General features: G+C 35.3%; 1 protein-coding gene across 3 annotated transcripts in view; it reads right to left on the reverse strand.

Moving 5' to 3' along the window:
- Nucleotides 1-27,777, reverse strand: part of LOC136845970 (uncharacterized) — a 273,318-nt gene that overhangs the window by 117,069 nt on the left and 128,472 nt on the right. For all 3 annotated transcript variants that reach the window (XR_010855302.1, XM_067116519.1, XM_067116518.1), the window contains one exon: nucleotides 11,988-12,093. Coding sequence is in view for 2 of the 3 variants with exons in the window: in XM_067116519.1 (XP_066972620.1) it covers nucleotides 11,988-12,075 (88 nt within the window). In the remaining variant the exon portion in view is untranslated. The remainder of the gene's footprint in view (nucleotides 1-11,987; nucleotides 12,094-27,777) is intronic.

Raw genomic sequence — 27,777 nt, forward strand, 5'->3', positions numbered from 1 at the left:
CCCAAATGGCCATTTCCGTTAAGGTAACTTTACAGGCACCTAAAACAAAACCGCTTCAGTGGAAGGCCTTTCATATAGCAACACCCACCGGGAAAACTGTCGTGTGAAAATAACATTTCAAGCTGATCAATTATTGACGGCTCAATTCACAGACTCACTAACAAGCCAAACTCGATTGAACTATCGTCAATTCGTTAGTGAGGAATGACATTTTTATCCATTATTTCATTTTATTCTTCCCCTCATTTTATCACTATTATTTCTATATAATTAATCAAATGTTCAAAATAATGACCTATTGAATAAAATAAAGCAATTGTGACTAACCTTAAAACAAAGCAAGTGTATATCATACGTTTTTGGATTCCTCGTTTATTTCATTGTGACTCAAAATTAAATTCTTCCGTGGCTCTCAAACACGCAGTTATCTTTTCAAGACAATATTATTTAAGAGCGTGTGGCGTGAAGGACACCAGGACACTTTTTCCAGAGACATTTTACAAATTACAACCTGAGAACATTGAAAAATTTTATGCGAAGTTGAATCTGGTTAACCTCCTTGTGGGAATTTTTAATTTTACGCTTTTGCACTGCTTTGCAAACAAAGTTCTTCGTGCTCTTTCAACCTTTTTTCCTTACAACATGTTTGGTTAATTACGTTGGTATTTTTTGTTCATATTTTGACATGATTTCTCGCAGAGGTCTTTTCATTATCTTACAGGAAGATTGTGTTTTATACTCCAAAGTTAATAAAGCATTGAGAGCCCATGTTACTGGGGGAAAATAGAGTTTTCAAGATCATGCAATTCAATAATGCTAGAAAATAATAAAACAAAACTCTTAAATAAATATGGGTGATAAAACACATATGCATCTAACAATAACTGAAGTCACTTATTAACGGATTATTTCTCCATTAGATTTTTCAAGGTCCTGACTCAGTTACACTGTGGGTCAAGTTCAGTGTATAAAATTATTATATTGATGACAAACTATTCATCTTCTTTCTCGAGTTAACAAGACATGAAACCTAAAAAACGCTTACAACACTGGAGAGAGAGAGAGAGAGAGAGAGAGAGAGAGAGAGAGAGAGAGAGAGAGAGAGAGAGGAGTCATCTGAATTACTCTCCCGCACTGCTGCTAAGGGGTAAAATAAGCTTGCTTAAGATTTGTTGCTTCAAGCCACCCCAATTCTGACGTATATATTCAAATGTATAGACATTTTGACATGGTCAAAGACTCAAGTATTAAGTGTCCTTTCGGAGTAGACAGAGACCCAAGTGCTTAGTGTTCCCTCGAAATGGACAGACTCATGTGCTTAGCATCCTCTCACAACGGGAAGACTTAAGTACTTAGAACCCCTGTATTGGACAGAGATTTGAGAGATCAGAATCTCCTCAAAATGGAGACACAAGTACTTACCGTCCCTTTTAATTGACACACCCTAGTGCTAGAGGCAAACATGAAGGAAACATGAAATTCGTTTTTCTTTTTTTTTTTTTTTTTTTTTTTGCGGGGCTACAAACTTTAAATGCCACTCTAGAGTCTTCAATGTCAATTTTCCGAGGAGCTTTGATCTCTCAGTACAGGGCATAAAAATCCATTACGCGTAATGGCTGGCATTTATTTGATCAAGGGGCTCTTATTAAAGTATGATTAGCGAATCACTTTACTTCGACTGCGGATTTAATTGCAGCGTTAATGTACAATCTGGGAATAAACCGTACTTACGATAATTACCCTAACTGTATCCAGGTCATTTAATTTCGATTTTAAGCACTGAAGAGGATAAAGAACTAATGTTTACAGTTAAATGATTACGGATTTTCTAAGCGAAATAACCAATCTAGGGTAGTACCTGGTTTACAAAAAAAAATAAATAAAAAATAGAAAACTTATAACAAACTTCATACGAAAAATTATCTGAAAGCTTACATATATCACTGAATAATTATAAACATGATTGAATTCACTTTATTTTAGTGGCAACCGACGACATGGTTTGGTTCGGGAGACAGCAATTCTTGATAAAAAACAAAAAGAGTAAAAGGCCTTGGAACATGAAGCCGAGACACTTTGAAGATAGTATTACAGCATGGGAGTGTCAGAGGGTGTCTACAGTTATCGTTTTTTTTTTTCAGCCTTCACTCTGCTTCGAGATCTATTTTCACGTTATGCCTCGACGGTAACAAAGGCAGAAACAAAGGCGTAAAACATTTTCAGGACGCGATGCTAAAAGTATGCTTAAAATGATCTCAGTTCCAGAAATAACACTAAGAAATATGTAACAAAGAAGCCAAAACATTCCTATCAAAATTGAAGAACTTCCATACAGAAATTAACGGAGTGCTTTGTCAGCATTCCCTATACATTTCGCTTTCAATTATTCCATAAACAAACAACAATTGAAAAGAATAGGAAGGGATGCAGAATACAGTTCAATTAAATTAATTAATACACTACACAGTCTTCCATTTTAATTGTCCCCTTCAGCTTTTATCCTACAAACAAGATCCTACCAGAAGTAGTGACGGCTCTTTTTGATTTGATGAGGAGGCTCTTATTAACTCATGAATCGGGATTCTTTTCCTTTATCCAGCACATTTAATTGTCTCATCAACATTAATTTTCGTAAACATGAAACTCCCTTCCTTCCGTTCATGACACGAATCTTTGCGTGCGAACTCGCCTAATCAATCACCACTGAAAATAATTAGGTGTGAGTTGTGTGCAACGCGTGATGAAATCAGCCTCATTTTCTTAGAACTGACAAATAATTAGGTGTCAGCTGCGTATGACACGTGATTCATTCGGTCTCGTTTTCTCAGACACGACAAACAAATATTTCCTTCAGGTTTAATCATGTCTCCTAACAATACAGTTATTGGCATTTCGTCTCTTCTACGGTATTTAATTATCTGTATGTTCGCTAACACGAAACAAAAGCAAAAATCTTTATAAGGAAAATACTTCACAGGACAAGCAACAGTTCACGAGTTCTTCGCTGCTGTTCCGAGACTTTCAGCTCATCAAAAGTCTGAACCAGTTAAGAATCTCTTTTATCCCCCGGCTATAGACAGCGGATGTCTTCTTCTCAATGACTGAACCTTCAAAACTGCAATGATTTGCTGGAGACATGATGTTATCCTTATAGAGTTAAATCCTTATTGAGTTGAAGCACACACACACACACACACACACACACACACACATATATATATATATATATATATATATATATATATATATATATATATATATATATATATATATATATATATATATATATATATATATATATATATATATATATATATATATATATATATATATGTATATATATATACACATATACACACATATATATATGTACACATATATGAATACTCAAATATAAATTACATATATATATACACGTATGTGTGCGCGTGTACATAAGTATACATATATGTATGTTTTAAAATAAAAAACATTCAGTTCAACAATTATTTTGTAAAGTGTGACACATTTTTCAGCATTTTCGAAAATATTTCAGCAGCTGAGGAGTGGAATTTTAAATTCGCTTATTAAACTGCCCTGGGCTTCAGTGCTTTCTTTTCCCACTCGGAAACAAAACCTCCGTCCTAAGCCCTTGTAAAACACCAAGGATAATTACCCGCCAAAAGGCAGCGATTTACGCTACTTAGGAGCAGTAAAGGACCTTCAAACATTGAAACCGCCGGACGAGAATTTTTCTGTATTTTCAAGGAAATTCGTACAAATATTCTTAACAGCTTTCTTCAGGGAAGTTAAAAAGGGGACAGGGCCTTAGATCCAGAAGTCAACACGAATTCTTTTTTATAACCAAGCATATTCTCCAGAGAGAGAGAGAGAGAGAGAGAGAGAGAGAGAGAGAGAGAGAGAGACCTTTGAAACATTAGGGAGGGAGAGTGAGAGAAAAACCCTTTTCTTATCAGTAATCAAGATCTCACTTTGTGTACCTTGCCTCCAGTTCCACTCCATCTACCCCTAGCATTTCTCTCTCTCTCTCTCTCTCTCTCTCTCTCTCTCTCTTCCCCTTCCATAGACTGCCCTACGGACACTGCACATGAGAGTAGTTAAGAACACATCCCTTTTACCTTTTCACAGATAACGCTTGGAGACTGAGAGCTTTAAGCGATTCGTACCAATCTATTTTCACTTTTTTCTTTTCTTTTTTTAAATTATTCACTCTCTTTTCATTTTATTTTATTTTTTCCATCATTCACCTTTCTCCCATTTTCCTAGCACCCCTTATGGGGAAATTGAGAGAATTGAAATATTCATCTATACAAGAAAATCTTTACACTATCCCGGAATATTTATCCTTAAAACTATTATATCTCTCCCTTAGGTTGTGTCTCCTGGGTTATTTTCCTTTCAACTGAAAACTTCAGTTTCTGGTACTCAAGGAAATCGAGAGAAATATTTACAACAGCCAATACAGACTACGATGGAAAGTTGAAGTCCAATTAATTTTCTTTTCATGTTGAACAGCTACATACATACATCCATATATATGTGTATATATATATTATATGTGTGTATATATGCATATATATATTAACTTTATAACTTACACAATTGTTCTGCGCATTAATACAATTACTAACAGGACCTCATTGAAACTGAATAAATAACTCCGCTAGATACCATCCAGTTTCAATGAGGTCCTGTTAGTAATACACACAGACACACACACATACTGTATATCTGTATATGTATATGTATATGTATATGTATATATATATATATATATATATATATATATATATATATATATATATATATATATATATATATATATATATCCTGACAGGAAGACAGACAAAAACCACATCATTAGGCTGTATATATATTTGCATATATGTACATATCATATATTTATGGGTTTGCATATATACATGCACATATCTGAACAAGTGCTTTGCTTCAAAATACCATACAGTGGAAACGCTACATGAAAATTACACGAACCAAAAAAATGCTTATGGGCTCGATACCTCACCCTTTTCAAAGACAAAGTTCCTGCTGAAATGCGCGCTGGAAATACCAATACGTTTAATTGCACAACTACCCAAACGGGGTACAGGGAAGTTCATATAACGCGCCGTCAAAGACAGCTATCTCCCTTTTATACCGTATATATTGCCTTTGCGTTCTTTGCCGTCCAGCTATTTCTGATAGCCCTCTTCTGCTTCCTCTCTCATACAAAGGACATAGAAGATGATTTGTGCTAAGAATTTGAATATCGTTACACTCACGGTCACACACAGTTAAGTCTCAATAAAAAGTACTCGGTTGGTAAGTGCGTCTGTATTTCCTATTAATAAGTAGATAATAAGAAATACGTTTCACATCAACGATATCTACTTTAAATAAGATCATGACATAAAATGTTAATAAATCAAATCATCGAAATAGAAAAGGGAGGTGTTACATCAGATCTGAAGAAAACAAAACCTTCCATAAGAAGATTTGAACTGTCATGAAATACCAAATAATAAGGAAGCCTGATTGGAATAACACAGTATTTCAAGAAGCTTCTGACGTAGAATTCTTGATGCTTCTAGAATTCTGTCGTTCTTATTTTACCGCGTAATTTTATTTGGATTCAGAAATTCATCAAATACCAGCTAAAAAGGAGAGATGGAGCACTTTTTTTTTATTTTACAGCAGACTAGATAAAACTAGATTACGTTGATATGTCATGATTTTTATATGTTTAAAGGCAGGATAAATAAAGAACCAATTCAAGAGCCATTGTTCTGCTCTTAATCATTTTTCTAATTTTTTTTTTTCAATTAGACGGGACTATAAACCAAGGATAATATGGTGGGTGTGTTTGTATATATGAAAAAAAAATATATATATATATATATATATATATATATATATATATATATATATATATATATATATATATATATATATATATATATATATATATATATATATATATATATGTTACATGTGTGGGTCTTGTTGATCATGTATTATTCAATTTACATTTTTACGGCCCTGCAGACCAAGAATACACGTAATCTGTCATGAAGCCAAAAGTTAACCTCAAAGACAGTCGTTAATTAGCCAAAGGTCGCCAGTTAGGGTAATTAACCTTAACAAGAATATTTGAGATGAATTTAGATTTCAAATGCAACGGTTCTTCCCAACATCGAACGCGAGGCATACAAAAGCATCGCAGACTTAAAACTGTGTTGCTTACCCTAACCTAGGTATTTTACTGGAATAACGGGTTGAAGCTAACAATATAATAATTTGGCTTAATCTAGACTTCGTAAACGCATATACCCTACGTGGTGGCTGAAGGAAGAAAACAAAGAAAATGTGAAACACAGAAGGAGTACTAGTCAATCGAAAAAGCTTCAACAAGAATCGGACTTACCGTGAATGTAGTCGCTGCGCAAACGAGGGACCTCAGGAGTCGTATTCTGGCAGTCTTCCCAATTCACTAATTAAGATAGACGTAGGAGTAAAAGTAATAAAGTACAAAGAATATTGTTCGGGCACGCACGCAGCGTCACCCTGGTTCAGTGACGTGTTACTCTCTCTGACCGACCTCGCTTCGTTCCCGCCAGATGAGGTGGCCTCTTGACATACCGCCCGGGCAATCCGACCTTGAAAGGCATCGCCGAATGCATAGAATAAAGCTTAAGGCCACCATAACTAGGGGTCATTGAGTGTAAACCCTCTCTGAGGCTTAGGTCCCTAATAGCATATTTTGTTTTAAAACTGCCCATATGGCGGCGCCATCTGTCTACTGCTGTGATCATTATTTTGAATTGTCTAGCCTACCGGCGGGGCAGAGATGTTCTCTGTCGAGGTCAATCTGACTAATAACACCTAAATACATCGAGGGCGTTTAAATATTTATAAAAAAAAAAATAAATATATATATATATATATATATATATATATATATATATATATATATATATATGTATGTATGTATGTATGTATGTATGTATGTATATATACTGTACATACATACTATATATATATACACACTATATATATATGTGTGTATACATATAAGATTTTACCCATACTACAGATGAAGAAACAGGAAAAGGAAGAACAGATCATGGAAGATGGTTGGTTATAAGTCCGGCGATACACAAGCAAGAAGAGATCTCCAAAGCTTGGCCGTAAATGATAAGGAACCATACAATCTCAAGATTTTTTTATAATGCAAATACTGATTGTGGAAAAGGCAAAAAATCCACACTGTACAGGAGATAAAGAGGACAAAAAAGAAGTCAGGGCAGATCACTCACCAGATGAACCGATATAAATTCCATCCTTTCGAGAGAGGCAAACGATTTGACATCAGAATATATGAGAAGCAATAGTCTAAGTATAATAATAATAATAATAATAATAATAATAATAATAATAATAATAATAATTATTATTATTATTATTATCATTATTATTATTATTATTATGATGATGATGATGCTTTTGTTTGGGGGTAATAAATATTTTCATACAAGTCAAATATGCTCGTTTAAATATTTTATGAAACATACGTAAATGTTTCTGTACAAGCATAATCCCAAACAAATTCCCGGGTGTAATGAACGTGAGGCATATCTCATAAATGACTAAAACACTTAAGCCTAACTTTTACATCAAAGTTAAGGCTACAATAAAAACAACACCGAGTGTAAATACACAAAGAACAGAGAATGCGTCAGATATTCATATAACCAAAATCCAGACTACCTAAGGTTAGGCACAAGGGCAAAGGGGTAATGCTGGAGAATGGACTGGGGAGGTGGGGGGGGAGTGTAATAAATTCATCCAGCTTTAAAAAGAAACGAGACTACGACTCGAAGTAATGGACCTTTCTTGAACCATGTACCCTTGCGTCCTAATCGACATTCTCTCTCTCTCTCTCTCTCTCTTACAGAAGATATACTGCTCTCTCTCTCTCTCTCTCTCTCTCTCTCTCTCTCTCTCAAGCATTGTACACAAAATATACTGCTCTCTCTCTCTTTCTCTCTCTGAAACATCGTACAGAAAATATACTGTTCTCTCTCTCTCTTTCTCTCTCCCTCTCTCTCTCTCAAGCATCGTATACAAAATATACTGTTCTCTCTCTCTCTCTCTCTCTCTCTCTCTCTCTCTCTCTCTCTCTCTCTCTCTCTCTCTCATCTGAAACATCATACAGAAAATGTACTTTTCTCTCTCTCTCTCTCTCTCTCTCTCTCTCTCTCTCTCTCTCTCTCTCTCTCTCTCTCTGAAACATCAAACAGAAAATGTACTGTTCTCTCTCTCTCTCTCTCTCTCTCTCTCTCTCTCTCTCTCTCTCTCTCTCTCTCTCTCTCTCTCTCTCTCTCTCCACGTAACCTCTTTCAACGTCTTTGTTTCCATTGTTACGGGTTCTCATTTATTATCGGGTCTACTTCTTTAATTTGCTGGATTCCGACGGCTTAATGACAAGAGGCTATTGCGGTTGAGAGTGAGTCTTAATATATTTCTGTTACTGAATAATAATAATAATAATAATAATAATAATAATAATAATAATAATAATAATAATAATAATAATAACAAGAACGCAAGGCACGCCTTCAACGTAAACGAATTCAAAATCCACTTAGGTTCGCAAGAGTAGTTCATGAACACTTCAAAAGTGTTTCATTTAATCATTACATTTCCGAGAAAAATAATGAGTTGCGTTAATTCGCGAAACCTTTACCTAATATCTCGAGCCCAAATTAAACAGAAAAATGCGAGCTTTCTTTATTACTGAATATGAAATACTAAACGTCAACATTTTTTTTAACCTCATAATCAAGGGGGAGATCGTTTACATTACGAAGGAAGCTATTGGATTATTCCTGGACCTTTATTTTGTGGGAAGATACATAGCAAATTAAATTTAATCAGAGAGAGAGAGAGAGAGAGAGAGAGAGAGAGAGAGAGAGAGAGAGAGAGAGAAGATAGCAACTTTCGCTTGGATTCTTAGTTGAGCTCGTAACCGAGTGTCGAAGGTATTATTAAACAAGCAGAATACGGGTATAATTATCAAGCTGAAAGTGAAATCTATTATATCTAAGAAGGGGTTTGAATATACTCTGCAGAATTATTTTCATTTTTCTGTTATCTCCGCTGTTTTCTGCTTCTACTCGCTGAAAAGAGTCCTCAAGTTTCTCTTGGATATCGGATAACTTGTCTTGAAAAAGAAAACTGGAATATTCTCTAAATTATAATGATGCTCCAAATTTTTTTCGCCAAGAAGTTGCACAAACAATTTTCATTAGAAAGTTAACATTTTCCTACCCAATTAGATTAGACGAAGAGGGAGAATGGGAAGTCTATTAGCAAAATACATCTCAAGTTAAATATGAACAAAAGTAAATCACGCAAGTTTCCTACACTTTTATAAAGGCTTTATTAATAGATCTACCGATGCAAGTTTCAGGACATTGATTACAATACCTGTTTGAATAAAGACTTACTGTGAAAAAGAGACGATATTCAATATAGCCTAATGGGAATAACAAATGAATAAATTCATAAACACTTACAAAACTTTCTCCACTTGGCTAAAGAAAAATAGTTCCTCCTCCCTTGAACGGAGTAACACTCGTCAGAGGAACCACCTCCCCCATCTATTCTGAATATCAGAAAACGGCCATTTGGTCTGGTGACTTAACTTATCTCTACGCGACAGATACTGGAACTCTTACTCTCCTTCCAATTTCCCATATTCCTGCGATTTTCTTCCTTTTATAGAAAAAAGTTAGGTGATTGGTTTCCTCTTTATCTATAGCCACTTTTTCTTTCCATTCTTTAAGCCTCAATATCTATGGCCACTTTCTCTTTCCATTTTTTAAGAAGTCTCACAGGAAAGTTGGGCAAATTTTCCTAAAGACTTTGCTCTCAAATGACGAAAGTAAGAAGGTGACGAAAGGAAGGTTATACAATTTCTAAAACGTTTTGAGGTCAAGATGTACAAAGCAGAATATCTGAGCTCTTAAAAATGGCATCGTTATACGCACTGTTTCTATTGCTGTTTTGCTTTGTACTCGGTTCTTTTCTCTCTTTCATTGTGGGTCTATTTCTGGCCGCTCGACGCTAGAATTACAGAAGCTTTCAATTGGACTATTGTTCGTTCGTAAGCTTATTAAGAATGGTTCGGTCACTAATCGCTGGGATTGAACCGAAACGAGTTAAAGTACGGTAAGTTCTGGAAATCGTCTATTAGTGTTAGCGAAAAAACGTGCATTATAAATATTTATATACAAATATGTATACCTATATATATAATGTGCGTGTGTGTGTGTGTGTACATATATTGTATATATAGATATATAAAATAAATATTATATATATATATATATACAGTATATATATATTATATATATACTGTATAATATAAATATTATATATCTATTACATATGTATATAAATATATATATCTATATATATATATATATATATATATATATATATATATATATATATATATATATATATAATGAAGCTACAAATGTCGTTTAATATCAATTCACGCTACTTCGGGAATAATATTCCCGAAGTAGCGTGAATTCGATATTAAACATTTGTAGATTCTTGATTGTATATAAATCACGGTGATAAAAAAGTTTCATATACTGTATATATATATATATAAATATATATATATATATATATATATATATATATATATATATATATATATATATATATACTTATGTATATACAGATACATACAAATATTCATTTAAGCATACAGTATACTGTATATGCCAAATCGGTTCGTTCACCAAAGCAGCCATTACAAAATTGGAATGCCATTGCAAATGCGATTGAAAATGCCATCGCCTCAAAATGATTAACAGTAAACACCAGGCGTTCCGCCGGTAATGACACGATTTCAGAATCACGCCACTCTAAATCTTTTAATACCGCCGATTGGGGGAGATTTAGCCCGGCGCCGTAATAGCCCTGAACTCACGGCCTATAATGCCTGCAAGAATGAGCTGACCTCACGCCAACTGCGTCCTTAAAACCAAGAGCTTTAACCCCTCCATAATGTAGCTATTTAATGCTCGGACTTACATAGCACCGGCCTCACCTGGGGTTTTCCAATGTCTCCTTTCTCTTGACTTATGTTGCTCATTAGGCTCTACTTTTGTTGTAATATAAATAAAGACTAAATCCACGAAGGAAAGAGAAACACTGGAGTGATGCCAGGCCTTTCGTCTGTCGTCCTTTACTTAGCAGACTGAAGAAATATAAAAATACAAAAATATATCTGAGGAATAGGCCTGGTGGCCTTTCAGCATCAAGGAATTTCTACTATCTCTCGTGGCACGTCAAGTGTGATTTTTATTTGCATAAACGGCATATCGACAAAAAGATGTATACTCTAGCACGGATGTAGGAATTGCAAAAAAAAAAAAAAAAAAATCAAGATGCTAGCAGTTCATAGAGCAGTGTATCACCTTTGTACTTAAACACACACGCACGCATGTATATATATATATATATATATATATATATATATATATATATATATATATATATATAGATATTTTAATATATAATGTAATTTTATATATAATATACATGTATATATATATTTACATATATATATGATATATATATATATATATATATATATATATTATGTATATATATGTAAGTATATATATACATATATATAATAGTTACATATATATATATATATTTATATGCATACAGAAGTACAGCATATATATATATATATATATATATATATATATATATATATATATATATATATATATATATATATATATATAATATTATAGTATATATGTGCGTATGTGTGTGTAGTGGAAAGAAAAACATAAAAACTTTATGACATCTGTAGCAGCCAAAAGAGAGGCGGACATATAGAGCACCGGGGAAACAAAGAAAAGGAGAAGGCATTCGTTCTTATCTCCTACCTGAGTGTGAAGAATGTTTACGTCCGGACACCGCTGACAGAGATAAAATCAAGAAGGCTGCTGTGAACATCACTTTCGGAGACATCATCGTCGCTGGAGATGTGACCTAAAAGAAATAAACATTTCAAATAAATAAATAAATTTCTCGATATTTAAACATCAAAAGTTTTTACTAATTCTGTATGCAAAATGTATGTGTATGTGCGTGTGTATGTATATGTATTAAGCACACAAACACAATGAGCAAAAGCTTGAAAAATATCTGAGGACCATCATCACAAAATTCCTCTAGGAATTCCTTTGACATCACGGATTTTTTTCATCGATTCTCAGTGAGTTTCCCTTCATCTGTTGGTAATCAGCAGGTAAATAGCCAATTCAAAATTGATCTGAATGAACGATGAGTTCCTAATGAAAACTGACGCTTGCGTGATTGATTGGCTCTCCTGTGCTGGAAGCATTCAATTGCCTTTCTATCACCTCGATTCCATCGGAGGGCAAAAGGGCCGATAGTGTGAGCAGACAAGAGAAGGAAGAGGAGAGGGCAGAAGATTATTCAAATCGACAAGCGGTTGTCGTATATATACAATTAAATATATATATACAAATTATATATATTTACACCTCTCTCTCTCTCTCTCTCTCTCTCTCTCTCTCTCTCTCTCCTCTCTCCTACAGCTTATGTATATACATACATATATATATATATATATATATATATATATATATATATATATATATATATATATATATATATATATATATATATATATATATATATATATATATATATATATATATATATATATATATATATATATATATATATATATATATATAGTATATGTATGTATAAGATATATAAGTTTTATGAGAGAGAGAGAGAGAGAGAGAGAGAGAGAGAGAGAGAGAGAGAGAGAGAGAGAGAGAGTCCAAATAATTGAAATTTCCTGATCACGTCACCAGATCTCTACCATTTAATCTTCAACGTATGGCAATAAATCCATTATTACAATACAGATGACTTGTCATGGAACAACGGAAGAATCCCTTCAACCATTCCAATTAAACAGCAGCCGAGATAAGAAATAAAAAATCAGACCCACAGTTAACCAAACTTCAGAAAAAGTTATTGACATCGCCACAAATGAGAAAAATGCAGCAGGGATATTTTTGAGAAACCTAGCTACTAGCATAATACAGCGCCTTTAAAGGCGTATGAGAGTCTATAACTCTATACTGCTATCTGCCTTTAACAGAGACATATATTGTTAACAGTGACGATCTAAACTTACGTTAACCCGGAAATACGGTAACTGTTTGGATGTTGTGAATGAACATAAAAGCATCAATGTCATCTTTCAGACGAAATAGCAATTTCATTTCTCTACCGATGGTAATTATAATTTCGATTAAAGTTGGAAGGCAGCCGGCTTGGGGGACGCTCCACAGTCTATTCAAGAGGGAACTTCTGCCATCGCCTTCAGCGACCACCCTTCAAATTGCAGAACGCCTGCATGCGCGTTCTGAGGAAGTGTACCGATATAGCACTGCCTAGCACTCGAGACCTTTCATTTCCCTTTACTGTACAGCCGTGGTACGGTCTTCTGGTGATGTCACCAATGCTGATGCTGGTGCTCTTACGATTCAGGGATGCTGAATTACTGCTCTGACGCGCCATGAAGAAGTTTTACACAAGTTTCGCTGAATCATGTACAAATTTACTTGGATGCTACCCGTTGGATTAATTCAATTTTCTTTCACACATCTGAAGAGGGCCTTTAGTTCTGCTGAAGTTTACTTTGCAATTAAACCTCATCATTCATGGTAGTTTGGAAACTCTTCAATTATCATATTGGTATAGGAAAACAGCAAAAACTCATAATGATTGAAGTTTCCAAAATGCCACAAACACTTCGCTACAGGTTTCGCTCTCCTTCGTGGAAATTATACCAAACGCATTCCTCCCTCATATAAACTAACTTCATGGTGTGCTTTGTTCCGTGTTATCAATCCATCATATTTGCAACAGTAAGACAAACTACAATCTAAAATAATAAAATTAATAACTTGCATAACACTGTTATACGACTAGCGCATTGCAACTTTCATTTCACTCAACTTACACACAATGAAAAGGGAAGCCAGAAGTAACCACTTCTAAGAAGTCACGTCTCTCAACACTCCTCCATTTGTTTGAGATATACCGCAGAGACCCATCAACAATTTCGTGAAAATATGACATCCGGTTCCTCTAATCCATTGCGGGATAGTTCATCTGATGACCCGTAATAAAGAGACCATAATACTTTAACTGCCTTCCCACCCGCTCAGTCTACCCGATGTCAAATTACCTCTTTGTGAGATGAATTCTGTAGACAGAACGCAGACTTAAGAACCTTAAGTAATGAGGTTTTGAGAGGGCAATTGCGTACAATATGATACCAAAACGACATTTGGGAAATCTGCCAATTCTCCAGCGAAAATCCATCACGTAATGCTAATCAGTTAAACTGCATCTTACTCTGCCTCTTATGAAAAGCCGATTAACGTCGTGCGAATATGTGTTGACACATTTCACGCCGAAATGAGAAATACCAGAGGCATCACTGTCTGAGAACAAGACGCTCTTCTAACCCCTGCAGCAAGATTTCCCAAGTATTTGCGAGTATATCGGATTGTCTTCAGCTGCAGTTTTCCCATTTTCAAACATACGAGAACGAGCTTGACGAGGGTGGTATTTTCGTCACTTATGAAATTCATTAAGTTATTATCTGGCGCTACTTAAATGATCGTTTCCTTTATCAAACAAACACTCCTGGGATGAAGTTGCCAGTCCCATACCCGTTGGAAAAAATTCAACTATGACAAAAATGAACAGGAGGGATGAAAGAAAATAAGTGTTCATGATACCAACCTCCGCCTGGAGATAACCCGTTCATCCGAGTTCCTTTTCCAGGCAAAGTTTACCTGAGCCGAAAGTTCTGATGTAAAACAAAAGATAAAACATGTGGATGCGGGCTGAGCTCTGACCAGCTAGAAGTCTCAAAGAAAACATAGTTTGCTGTTAAATTTCTGACCTCAAAAACCCATTTACGTAAATAAATAGTCATCGAAAACGTATCAAATACTTAAAATATATAGCAAAACAAACAAAATTAAATCAGAATAAAATTTACTTGTGTTTTATGGTGAAGAATTTAAAGAATTATATCCCTAATTTCTTCTAGGGGATTTCTACCGCATATGTAATATGGTAATGCTAACACAAGTTACAACAACATTAACTAACACCCCCAAGAGTAATAAAAGCGCCTTTCCTCTGGTTCCACCTTTCCATAATGCGTATATTCAAAACCTAAGCTTATTTGGTCGGACAGCTGAACAGCTCACAGAGTTACGGTAAATAAACAAAATCCCCTCGCTGAGATCTTTGCTGAGAGGATAACATCGTCATGGTCGGAACTTAATATGATGCGCAAACATGAAGGCTGTTCTCGGTTCCTTTAAATAATTATAACAATAAATAAACTGATCACATGTGTTAATATACATAAACATACACGTTATGATAACCTCAGTTATTATCAAAACTTCATCTTGCACGAAATGGTACAAGATTTGCAGACTCATTTCGTCGTCAGCATCAAAGTATCTCATAACTCTATGAAGAGACCTCTTATTGCATAATCGTTATTGCAAGAATATATTCAGCAAAATAAAAAAATGTTGCAAAAGTTACTAACTGAAAAATCCAATACCGATACCGTATTGCAATAAGTTCCTGTCGTTTTATATTAATTTTAGTTTAACTCGACACCGTATAAACAAGATCTGCTATGTGGGTAAATAATCCCCTTTTCCATTATCCAGACAATATGTTCGTGAATTACTTCCTATCCTAAAACTATGATTAAAAAAAAAAGCATATTTACGAGGATCTTGCTTCACAGGTCCAAAGAAAAAAACACCATTCTCACATAACAACCAAGTTAGAGAACATTCAGCTTCCTGTCCAAAATAAAAATAAGCAAGAAATATCTCATCCCAAGGAATATGAATAAGGCGACTTTAAAACCCATCAAGTACCCGTGCAAGGACTTCAACTCGCCCCTCCAGACATGTCGTAACCTTTAAAGCAAGATTGTCACTTCACGACATTTCTGTATGTCTCTCTCTCTCTCTCTCTCTCACACACACACACACACACACACACACACCACACATACACACTTTTGGTGCTGAGTGGCCACCTCCTCAGTGCATGGGTTCTCTCTCTCTCTCTCTCTCTCTCTCTCTCTCTCTCTCTCTCTCTCTCTCTCTCACACACACACACACACACACACACACACACACTTTTGGTGCTGAGTGGCCATCTCAGTGTATGGCCTCTCTCTCTCTCTCTCTCTCTCTCTCTCTCTCTCTCTCTCTCTCTCTCTCCTCAAACACACATACACACTTCTAGTGCTGAATGGCCATCTCCTCAGTGTACGGCCTCTCTCTCTCTCTCTCTCTCTCTCTCTCTCTCTCTCTCTCTCTCTCTCTCTCTCTCTCTCTCTCTCCTCAAACACACATACACACTTCTAGTGCAGAATGGCCATCTCCTCAGTGTACAGCCTCTCTCTCTCTCTCTCTCTCTCTCTCTCTCTCTCTCTCTCTCTCTCTCTCTCACTTTTGGTACTGAATAGCCATCTCCTCAGTGTATGGCCTTTCTCTCTCTCTCTCTCTCTCTCTCTCTCTCTCTCTCTCTCTCTCTCTCTCTCTCTCTCTCTCTCTCTCTCCTCAAACACACATACACACTTCTAGTGCTGAATGGCCATCTCCTCAGTGTATGGCCTCTCTCTCTCCCTCTCTCTCTCTCTCTCACTTTTGGTACTGAATAGCCATCTCCTCAGTGTATGGCCTCTCTCTCTCTCTCTCTCTCTCTCTCTCTCTCTCTCTCTCTCTCTCTCTCTCTCCCACTTTTGGTACTGAATATCTCTCTCTCTCTCTCTCTCTCTCTCTCTCTCTCTCTCTCTCTCTCTCTCTCTCTCTCTCCTCACACACACATACACACTTCTAGTGCTGAATGGCCATCTCCTCAGTGTATGGCCTCTCTCTCTCTCTCTCTCTCTCTCTCTCTCTCTCTCTCTCTCTCTCTCTCTCTCTTTGGGGGATTGAATTCGAAGGAGGCAAAATTAGATATAGTGAAGAAGCTGAGGAGAATAAAAGGGGTCTACAAAGAAATGACTGGTTGTATAACACTCCGAGACGTAACCTGAAGATAATGTACTTTTTTAATAGGAATTAAATTTCTGATTAATTGAATCACAACTGAGCGAGTTTCCAGATTACATTTTTCTCCTCTCTTGGAAAGTCGTCAAACGGAGAATGATTAACGAGTTTACTTCACCTTTCTCCACTTGTTATGGTTTCCTTTGAGATGAATATTCTCATAATGCCATGCGAATTTTTGACTTTTTTTTATTTCTTAATCTAAATCAATCTGCCACAAATCGCTGCACTTACCATGCATATTGCAGCAGCCTTTACGACAAATTTGATTAAGGTAAAAGAGAGAAGAAAATGAAGCTTCATTGACTACAAACTCAAAAGCCAATATGAAAAAAAAAAATTTTTTTTGCCAATATTGGCTAAAATTTTCTGTGTAAATAGGTAACCTCATTTAAACGGCCACCAGATGATGGGAACAGTTAGTCCTGGAAATCTTGTAACTTCTGAATAAATATCTCCGCTAGATACCATCCGGTTTCAATGAGGCTCTGTTATAAATTTTATTAATGCACAGAATAATTGTGTTTGTGATAAAGTTTATATATATATTTGTTTGTGTGTGTGTATGTGTGTGTATGAGAGAGAGAGAGAGAGAGAGAGAGAGAGAGAGAGAGAGAGAGAGAGAGAGAGAACCAGCACCGGAATTCCGGATTTCTATTTCACTTTTATGTCCACTTTACGCGGTTGCCTTGCCTATCCGATATTTGTTTCACATACCGAGATGGGGACGATTTCTATTTTCCTTTCTCTTTCCTTTTCCTATCATTGCATACCAACATTTACACCATTTAAAGAAGACTAAAATTTTGCACTAAGAATAATAGAAAAATGTTTTTGATATAGAAAAATACTGGGTGTGTGTCCACGACACGTGTTGGTAGAGGGGAAAGAATGGAACTGCAAATCTATTAAAGATATAAAGAACTAGCTCTTAGAAAGAAAACCCCAATATCAATCAATAATTTAACAGCTATAATAAGCTTTACAATTAAGACCTTACAGGATAAAAATGCCTTTATTTTTCTTTTTAAATCTCGTATATTTAGGATAATTCAGCAGTGTTCATGCTTTGTCAAAACGATAAAATATTGAAAACCCGCTGACACTTCTAAACCACAGCCAATATACATTTCTCTCTCTCTCTCTCTCTCTCTCTCTCTCTCTCTCTCTCTCTCTCTCTCTCTCTCTCTCTCTCTCAGAGACGATAACAATAGAAACCATTTGCCTCGGACCCCGAAAATCACTTACACATAAGAGCCAGGGGCTTCAGTCTTTAGAGAGGCACTAGATCGAAAAATCTACTTGTTTACGGAGGAGTACAAACGGCCACCAATATAAAGATCCCTTTAGAAACTATCAACACAAAGACCCAGAACATAAGAAGAGAAGTTTATTATTATCAAGTATTGCACCATGTTCTTATTTCCATCTATTTGGCTTTCTTTATTCTTGGGGAAAAAAATAAAAAATGACATATGGGGCCATTGCTGGAGCTAAATGTTTTCTTATACGATTGTATATCTACAGAAACAAATTGCCATTACGACTGTATATCTAAAATAAAAATTGCGCATATAACTGTATTTCTACAGAAACAAATTGCTCATATGATTGTGTATCTACAAAAACAAATTGCCTATAGGACTGTATGTATACAGATATAAATTGTTTAAACGACTGTACATCTACGAAAACATCCTTATACGACTGTATATCTGAAGAAAAAAAAATTTATATCTATAGAAACAAATTGCCTATACGACTACATATCTACAGAAACAAATACAGCACACGATCACTGCTGTATGCAGATTCCTGTAAATACGCTCGAACATGTCAAAAGTTCTATGAAGGATACCTAAAAATAAAAATAAAAAATGTTCGAAGGAATTCCTTTGATTTCCTTTAACGCGATTGAGTAAATGACACGATATTCATCGAGCTTTCTCCTCCTCCTGCTACTGAGGGGAAACGTCCTTCACCCGGGACACCGATTAAGAATATCCGTTTCCAAATCAATCTCTGAAAGGACGTATGTTTTCAATCCAGAGTGACATCCGGGTGGGTAATTGCAGCATAAGTTTAAGACAATCCATTTCGTTCTCAGTCTGTCCGAATTTCCCCGAGAACAGACAGGAAGATTAACAATAAGGGGACGGGAAATAGAGAGAGGAGGAGGAGAAGGAGAAGGAGGAATACATATAATTAGTCTTGTTATTCGATTAAGCATAATATAAATACATATCAATCATCCATGACATATATATATAAAATTATATATGTATGTATGTACATACATGCACACAAACATATATACATATATATATATATATATATATATATATATATATATATATATATATATATATATATATATATATATATATACATACATACATACATACATACATACATATATATATATATATATATATATATATATATATATATATATATATATATATATATATATATATATATATATATATATGTGTAATTACAACTCCAGACAAATGTGGATTTTATGATATCCTATAATTCTGTACTTGATAATCATAACAGCCAGTTTTTTCAATTATCTGTAGTAAAATGTCGGTGGCCTTCGTGTTGAAATTTTGGTTGCTACATTTACGAGGCGACTTTGTACGTCACATTCTCTTTAAAATCATGTCTGAAGGAGCAAAGATTGTCAGTATAGAGTGAAAGATCACGTTATTAATATTCGGTAAGATAGGAAACGTGACAGTTAATTCACTTCATTACATATATATGTATCTGTATTATAAATAATGAGAAATAAAAATAAATTTTAAACAAACTACCTCTCGCTAATTGAATTTTCCAGGATAAAACACCATGTCCCTCACCCTTGATTACCGAGATTACCATCTTATGGAAATAATTCCTTTATTTCAATACAGGTGATTGAACAGGGGAGAACCAAAGAATCCCCTCATTCATCCCAAATGAAGCACAGACCCGAAAAAAAAAAAAAAAAGGTCACATATATTATTGTCCAAGCTCAGGATGGTTCAGTAGCGCCACCATAAAAGATGATATATTTTGGAAACTTTCCGCTTAATTATGAAAAAATTATGACAATGTCGTATTGCAGTATACTGACCCAAATATGGTCTGATAAATCATCCGAAGTTAAACGCATTCTATCGTTTTATTACCGACCGCTTCAGTCATTTTCAGCGAGGTGTGCTTAATATACTGACCAAGGATGAGTAAATCAACTCATTAACGCTATTGTATAAATCTTCATTAAATTGATTGTTTTACCTATCAGACTATGCTGATGGACATACAAAACCATGTTGATAACAACAGATTTTATATATTATTCTTGATTTTATACTGTACGGCTGGATGCAAACTTCATTTCCTATATCCGTCATCGAACAAACTAGACAGGTAAAAGCCATTAATGTTTATTCGGAATCACGACCCGGTTACTGAGTCAAATACCACTTATTCTTACGAATTGATTTTACATACGACTCCTCTCATTTCCTCTATCGTTTCTCAATTGATAACATCAGCGTTTTCATTACAGTAAAGCACACAATTACGCACGCACATTCGTGTTTTCGTGCAGACAGACACGCTCCACTGATGGATGCTGGCCCCCGAGCGAGTATCCTGTTGTTAAAGTCAAGGGTCACTGCACTGCCCCGCCATCCGCTGGCACAAACAGCACTAATGCATGTCTGGGATTTCGATAATGTTATTGGCCATAAAACCTGGCATTACCCTGAATAATAATAATAATGGAGAGATGAAACTGATAATTGTGAGCTTATAATATTCCAAATGCTTGCAACAAAATGGCACAATAGGGAGCTACCGAGAGACTATTCCAGCTGATGTCTCTAACCAAAATAGTTATTGCTGAAGATGGGAGCTGAAATCTGTTTAATTTTCAGTCCACACGTTTGTAATGTATTACACGTAAACAATAGGGGACTTTGCTTTTCTTCTGAATTTCCATGTCACTCAGACGTATTTTTTCTGTAATGATAACCATAAGAATGTTTGCATCTAAAAAATATACATATATGTGTGTGTGCATGTATACATACATACATACATATATATATATATATATATATATATATATATATATATATATATATATATATATATATATATATATATATATATATATATATATATATATATATATATATACTAGCTGACCAAGCCAGCACTGCCCTGGAGAACTCTGAATGACAGCTGATAAATTCTCTCTCTCTCTCTCTCTCTCTCTCTCTCTCTCTCTCTCTCTCTCTCTCTCTCTCTCTCTCTCTCTCTCTCTCTCTCCTGTTAAGATAGTTGCCTCAATTATATTGCCCAGCATGTTTTTGACTTTCTATATTTCACCCCGTTCTCAACACCACCCCCACCCCCTATTCCTATCGGGGCTGAACTTGGACTTAAAAGGACATCGGGATTATTACTATTCATCTCAGCAACATCGAAAACTATGGATTAGACCCTAATATCTGTCATTTTTACATTTTATTTTTCATCTCTTCTCACCCCCACTTCCTATCGTGGCTGAACTTGGACTTATGGGGCATTGGAAGTGTAACCATTCATCTCAGTGACCTTGAAAACAAGATTAGACACTAAAATATGTCGTTTTCGGTTATTTTACATGTCATCCCCTTCCTCCCCGACCCCCTTTGGTGCCAGTGATATCTTACCCCCACAGTATTCTTTCCCAGATAGTAAGTCATATGTATACCAAAATGAGGTGTGATAAATTCGTAGTTTAATAAGTCACTAAGTCCACGGGCAAAACCAGCCCGTTTCAAGGAAGCCCTTCCCACCCCACCCCCTTTGGTGCCCTTTGGTGCTAGGGATGTCTTACCCCCACAGTATTCTTTTCCAGATAGTAAGTCATATATATACCAAGTTTGGTCGAAATTGCTCAATGCGTTTCAGAGTTATGCTGGAACATACACACACACACACACATATATATATATATATATATATATATATATATATATATATATATATATATATATATATATATATATATATATATATATATATATATAATGCAAACATTATTATGATTATTATTACAGAATACATGGTGTTAACGCCATCAACCAGGCGTACTTTTTATTTTCATCACATGAGCTAACCCAACCGAGAGGTTCATTTCCTCCTTCTCTACTATTCCCCCACCCCCAAGCCCCGGCCCCGAGGCTTGAATGCGCCGCGGGGATCCCTTTCCAATTTCGTGAAGGGACAATATCAATTTCCACTCGTCCATTACGGACCGGATTGTCGATCCCTTATCAGTGGACGTTAAGAGAGACGATTACAAATGGATTGCCTTCCGACACATACGAAGCCGCGTGCCACTCATATATATCTTCGCAATAAACCCCTTGGATACAAGGACATGGATACAAGGACAGGGATACGAGGACATGGATACAAGGACATGGATACAAGGGCAGGTATACAAGGACATGGATACAAGGACAGGGATACAAGGACAGGGATACGAGGACAGGGATATAAGGACTGGGATACGAGGACAGGGATACGAGGACAGGGATTCTAACAAGTAATCTATTAGAAAAAAGAAACATAGGAGTGTATTTAACAGTAGTCTAATAGAATAAAATCCTAGGAATTTATTCCGAAATTCTTTGGAGTGAAAAAAGACCAGTTTTAAAGCGATTCTACGCACTAATCAATTAGGGGGAAAAACAGGAATTTATTAATCAGTACTGTATTAGAACAGAAAAAAAAGGATTTTATTCCGAAATTCTTCGGAGTGAAAAATGCCAGTTTTAAAGAGATTCTAAACATTAATCTATCAGGGAAAAAAAAGGATTTTTTAACTAGTACTTTAAAAGAAAAAACAACCTAGGATTTTATTCCGAAATTCTCTTCAGATTGAATAAAAGACCAGTCTTGAAATGGTAACCTTTTGGAAATAAACACTGACAGGAATTTGGAACTACAATCTTTTCGTAGAAAAAAGAAACGGATGATGATGGAAAACAATACTATGAGAAACAGGTAAATCTTCTCTAGCAATATAAATACATAAACTAAAGGATAAGAAGGACGAGGGGGATAAGGAGGAAAATGATTGGTGCCTAATCCCTTTGGAAGCGACAGAATTGCTACTTCTGAGACAACGAACGAGACCAAAGAATCTCATCACAGTAATATAATAGTATCTGGACTTTGCCGAGAAAATCCCCTGACAAAGGCCTCAGTTGTATATGTAACGGTTATGCCTAACAAGGAGGAATAAGACATCTTATTCCCTCTTCATTCTTAGCTTTTCCTGTGACAGCAGTCCTGTTTCTGACAGGATCGAAGGACAGGGTAAAACTATTGTGCAATGTACATTGGCAATGCTAGAGGATTACCCAGCATTTGCTAAGGATTCATGATTCACTGAAGATCGCTGACTTGTTATCAGCATGTTTGTGATTGTACGTAAGTCACTGACGTCCTGCCGATTCTAAAAAAATGTCTATGGGTGTCACGCCACAATTTTCATCTTTCTTACATTATAATTTCTTTTGAAAGAAAGCTAGAAGTCGACAATAATTCCAAGAATCGTCAAATACTCTGAATCACTCAGAGCAGTGCAAAGAACAGTTGATTAAGAATGGTGCGGTGAAAGATCATATAAACAATATAGCCTTGACTCGTTTTACTGATTCGTTTTAAATTTTTATTAAGAATACCAAGCACCTCAGTGCACATTATGGGGGAGGGAACAACTTCACAAGAACTAGCATCCCCTGCATGTTGTACTGTTATTTTCAAGGCAAACAGTCATGTCGCCATTAAACACTACAAACATCAAGGGTCCTTGCACGCCCCTGCGGAACAGCAGCCATGATAAGTCAAGCTCATTAAAAACGCGCCATCAACAACAACTCGCTCATTTTGATTACATAAAATGTGAATGAGGTCAATTACATGTACATGTGCCTAAGTTAAGAGTTATTCTTCCCATGCAAATCTATTGGCAATATCTAGAAGGAAATCTGTACTAACATTAACCCTGGAGAAAGATCACATGATGAGAACTGAGCAGCAGAATATTCCCTCTTCCTCTCCTTCAAATCAAAAGTGAAATATCCAGCAGCCTTTTAAACCCATCAGTTTGCCTTGCAAAGACTTTAACCCTCCCCTCCAGCCATGTCCTAACGTTTAATGCATAATTGTCACTCGGTAATTTTTACAAGCACATCTCTGGAGATTGAAACCGAAAGAGGAGAACTGCAAAACGCAAGCAAATAAAATAAACCAGTTGAACAAAGAGAAGATGTCTGCATAATTTGGCGTTACGTAACCTGAAGATAAATTATCTTTCAGAACTAATTAAATGTCTGATTAACACGACTGCTGATTGACTCTCGGGATTGCGTTTTTCGTTCCAACAACCCTCCCTCTCCTAGTATTCATTAAATTTCCAAAAGTGAAAAGAGAGTGATTAATGAGGCCACCTCTTCATTACTTAGAGTTCTATTAATGACGAAGACGTCTGAATAATATCAGCTGAGACAAAAACACTGAGAGTTTTTATCACAATTGCGGGGAGATCTCACAAGATCGTAAATGGTATTGGTGAGGATATCACTGATAAATTTAACCCAATAAATATGGAAACTGTCACCTGGACAAAGACAGGAAAACGGAGTTCAGGATAGTCAACACCTGTCATTTAAAAGAGCAATCTACTAACTCTGATTTGGCAGAAACACGTCTGAACCTCGAAAAGACCAAAAATTTATTGGAAAAAAAAACACTTAAAAAGCACCAATGAAATATATTATGAAACAGATTACTAAAAATAAAGCTCAAGATGATAAGGAAGCCACAGAAAAAAAAAGGCCAACAAAGAAAGAACGATCGGAGACTAAATTACCGTCTTCGTTGAACAAAAGCAGGTTTCTAAAACCAAATTACAGGAATCAGTGTCACAAACTGATTCATGATTATTACACAAACACTGTCGATTTATTTGACATTACCAAAAATGTCGGAGGTGTATTTACAGCTGAACTTAGTTCTAATTCACAAAACCTCATTTCGCTCAGCTGACCCGAGGTTCTCTCATACTTATCATAAAAGTGTTCATATTATTTTTGACCCAAAGCATCAGTAAGAGGTTAATTCTGACGAATCTGTTTAGTTTTAATAGGAATTTATGTTCCATAATCCCTCAACAACAGAAATTATTATTATCATTATTATTATTATTATTATTATTATTATTATTATTATTATTATTATTATTATTTATTATTATTATTATTATTATTATTTATTATTATTATTATTATTATTATTATTATTATTATTATTATTACTCTCTCTAAAGCGACTATTGAAGTTAGGACCCCTCTCGAAATTAGGTCAGGGTCATTCATAATGTACATTATATATATATATATATATATATATATATATATATATATATATATATATATATAATCATACATATATATATACATACATACATATTATGCATATACATATATATATATATATATATATATATATATATATATATATATATATATATATATATATATATATATATGTATATATAAGAGGTTAATTCTGACGAATCTGTTTAGTTTTAATAGGAATTTATGTTCCATAATCCCTCAACAACAGAAATTATTATTATTATTATTATTATTATTATTATTATTATTATTATTATTCTCTCTAAAGCGACTATTAAAGTTAGGACCCTCTCAAAATTAGGTCAGGGTCATTCATAATGTACATTATATATATATATATATATATATATATATATATATATATATATATATATATATATATATATATATATATATATATATATATATATATATAAAACTCATGCATCAAAATTAGTGTACGTTCATTAATGCGATATAGTTGGCGGTAATGGGAGAGAGAGAAAGGGAAAAGGATAACATTCCCTAATGGAAATACGAGAGAAAAGAAAAAGATGAGGAACCTGGAAAAAGCCTCACCACGATGACACTGACGGAAAGGTGATGGATGACGCTGGCGCACACATTCCCCGGATGGAGGGAACAGACGAATCAGAAACAATGGATAGAGACGTAGGGTTAAACGATGATGATGGATGGGTGAAAGATGACAACAAAAACCGAGAGGTTTTCAGACAATCTCAGTAAAATGACACAAATAAACACAGAAATAGATAAGCAGACAGAATACCAGGGATCTAAGGTTAAAAAAAGAATGTTGATTACTAAAAGAAATTACGTAGATAAAATTAATAACGGGTTGGGATTCAAAACTGAGTTAGAATAATAATGAATAAATTCCACGAAACTGCAGAAGCTGGCAGGTGAAATAAAAACGAGACGCAGCAAATCCGGTCGGATGAAGGCAATCTCACCTGCCAATGGCAGTAAAATCTGGAACACAACTGGGCAAACTAATCCACAAACAATAAGAAAGAGAAAGAAGAAAACAAAAAGCAGTTTGCATGCGGGAGCTTCCAATCCCACCTTCAATACAATCGGTCATGGAAAATCCATTTTCGTTGCCACATTAAAATAACGGATCCAGGAGGATGAGTTCGACCGTCCGAATAAGATAAATGGCCGGATTAGAGAAGGAGCTTCCCGGGGGCTGCATAGGTCGACCCTCCTTTGTTTGTGTGAACGCCTGCGCGCGCGCAAGTTTTTCCCAGCCTTTTTTTTTTTTTACGGTGTCAAGATTGGAATTCTGGGTTTCTCGAGCGCTCTTGACGATGGTCTTTTGATCTTGGAGTTAATCCACGATCCGGTACGTTGTCAAAACAGCCTCTCTCTCTCTCTCTCTCTCTCTCTCTCTCTCTCTCTCTCTCTCTCTCTCTCTCTCAAAATCGTATTTTTAAAACTCGAAAAGGTTGCTGATGTTCAATATAATATCAAACTGCATCAGTATAATGACTGCATATTGCGTCACTTGTTTTTTGAACTAAAAAAAAAAAAAAAAGACATCGTGTTAATTCATTTTTTATAAATTCATTGATTGCTGAGATAGTATTAACTGATAGATTAATTTATGTAATAAACGCTCTTACATACAAAATATATATATATGTGTGTGTGTGTGTGTGTGTGTGTGTGTGTGTGTGTGTGTGTGTGTGTGTGTCAGGGAAGTGCCTGCGTATAAGCACCCGAGGCTGATGAAGTTGTAGCTGGAAGTTCGTCCTTGACTCAACACGGAAAGGATAAAACGTGATCTTTACCTTCGCTCTTCTTGGGACGAAATCCTTTCTAAAAGTATCGACAAGTTACCGGACAAAATGTGTACGGATAGATTCAGTACCCAAACTACTCATACCTTTTTATCTGTCATTCTGAAAATTTACTTACATTCAGAGAGAGAGAGAGAGAGAGAGAGAGAGAGAGAGAGAGAGAGAGAGAGAGAGAGAGAGAGAGAGATAGATTCACAGTTATGCTCACACAACCTCTTCCCCCTCTATTTCTATCAT

Source organism: Macrobrachium rosenbergii, chromosome 14 (assembly GCF_040412425.1).
Source record: "Macrobrachium rosenbergii isolate ZJJX-2024 chromosome 14, ASM4041242v1, whole genome shotgun sequence".
Taxonomy (NCBI): Eukaryota; Metazoa; Arthropoda; class Malacostraca; order Decapoda; family Palaemonidae; genus Macrobrachium; species Macrobrachium rosenbergii.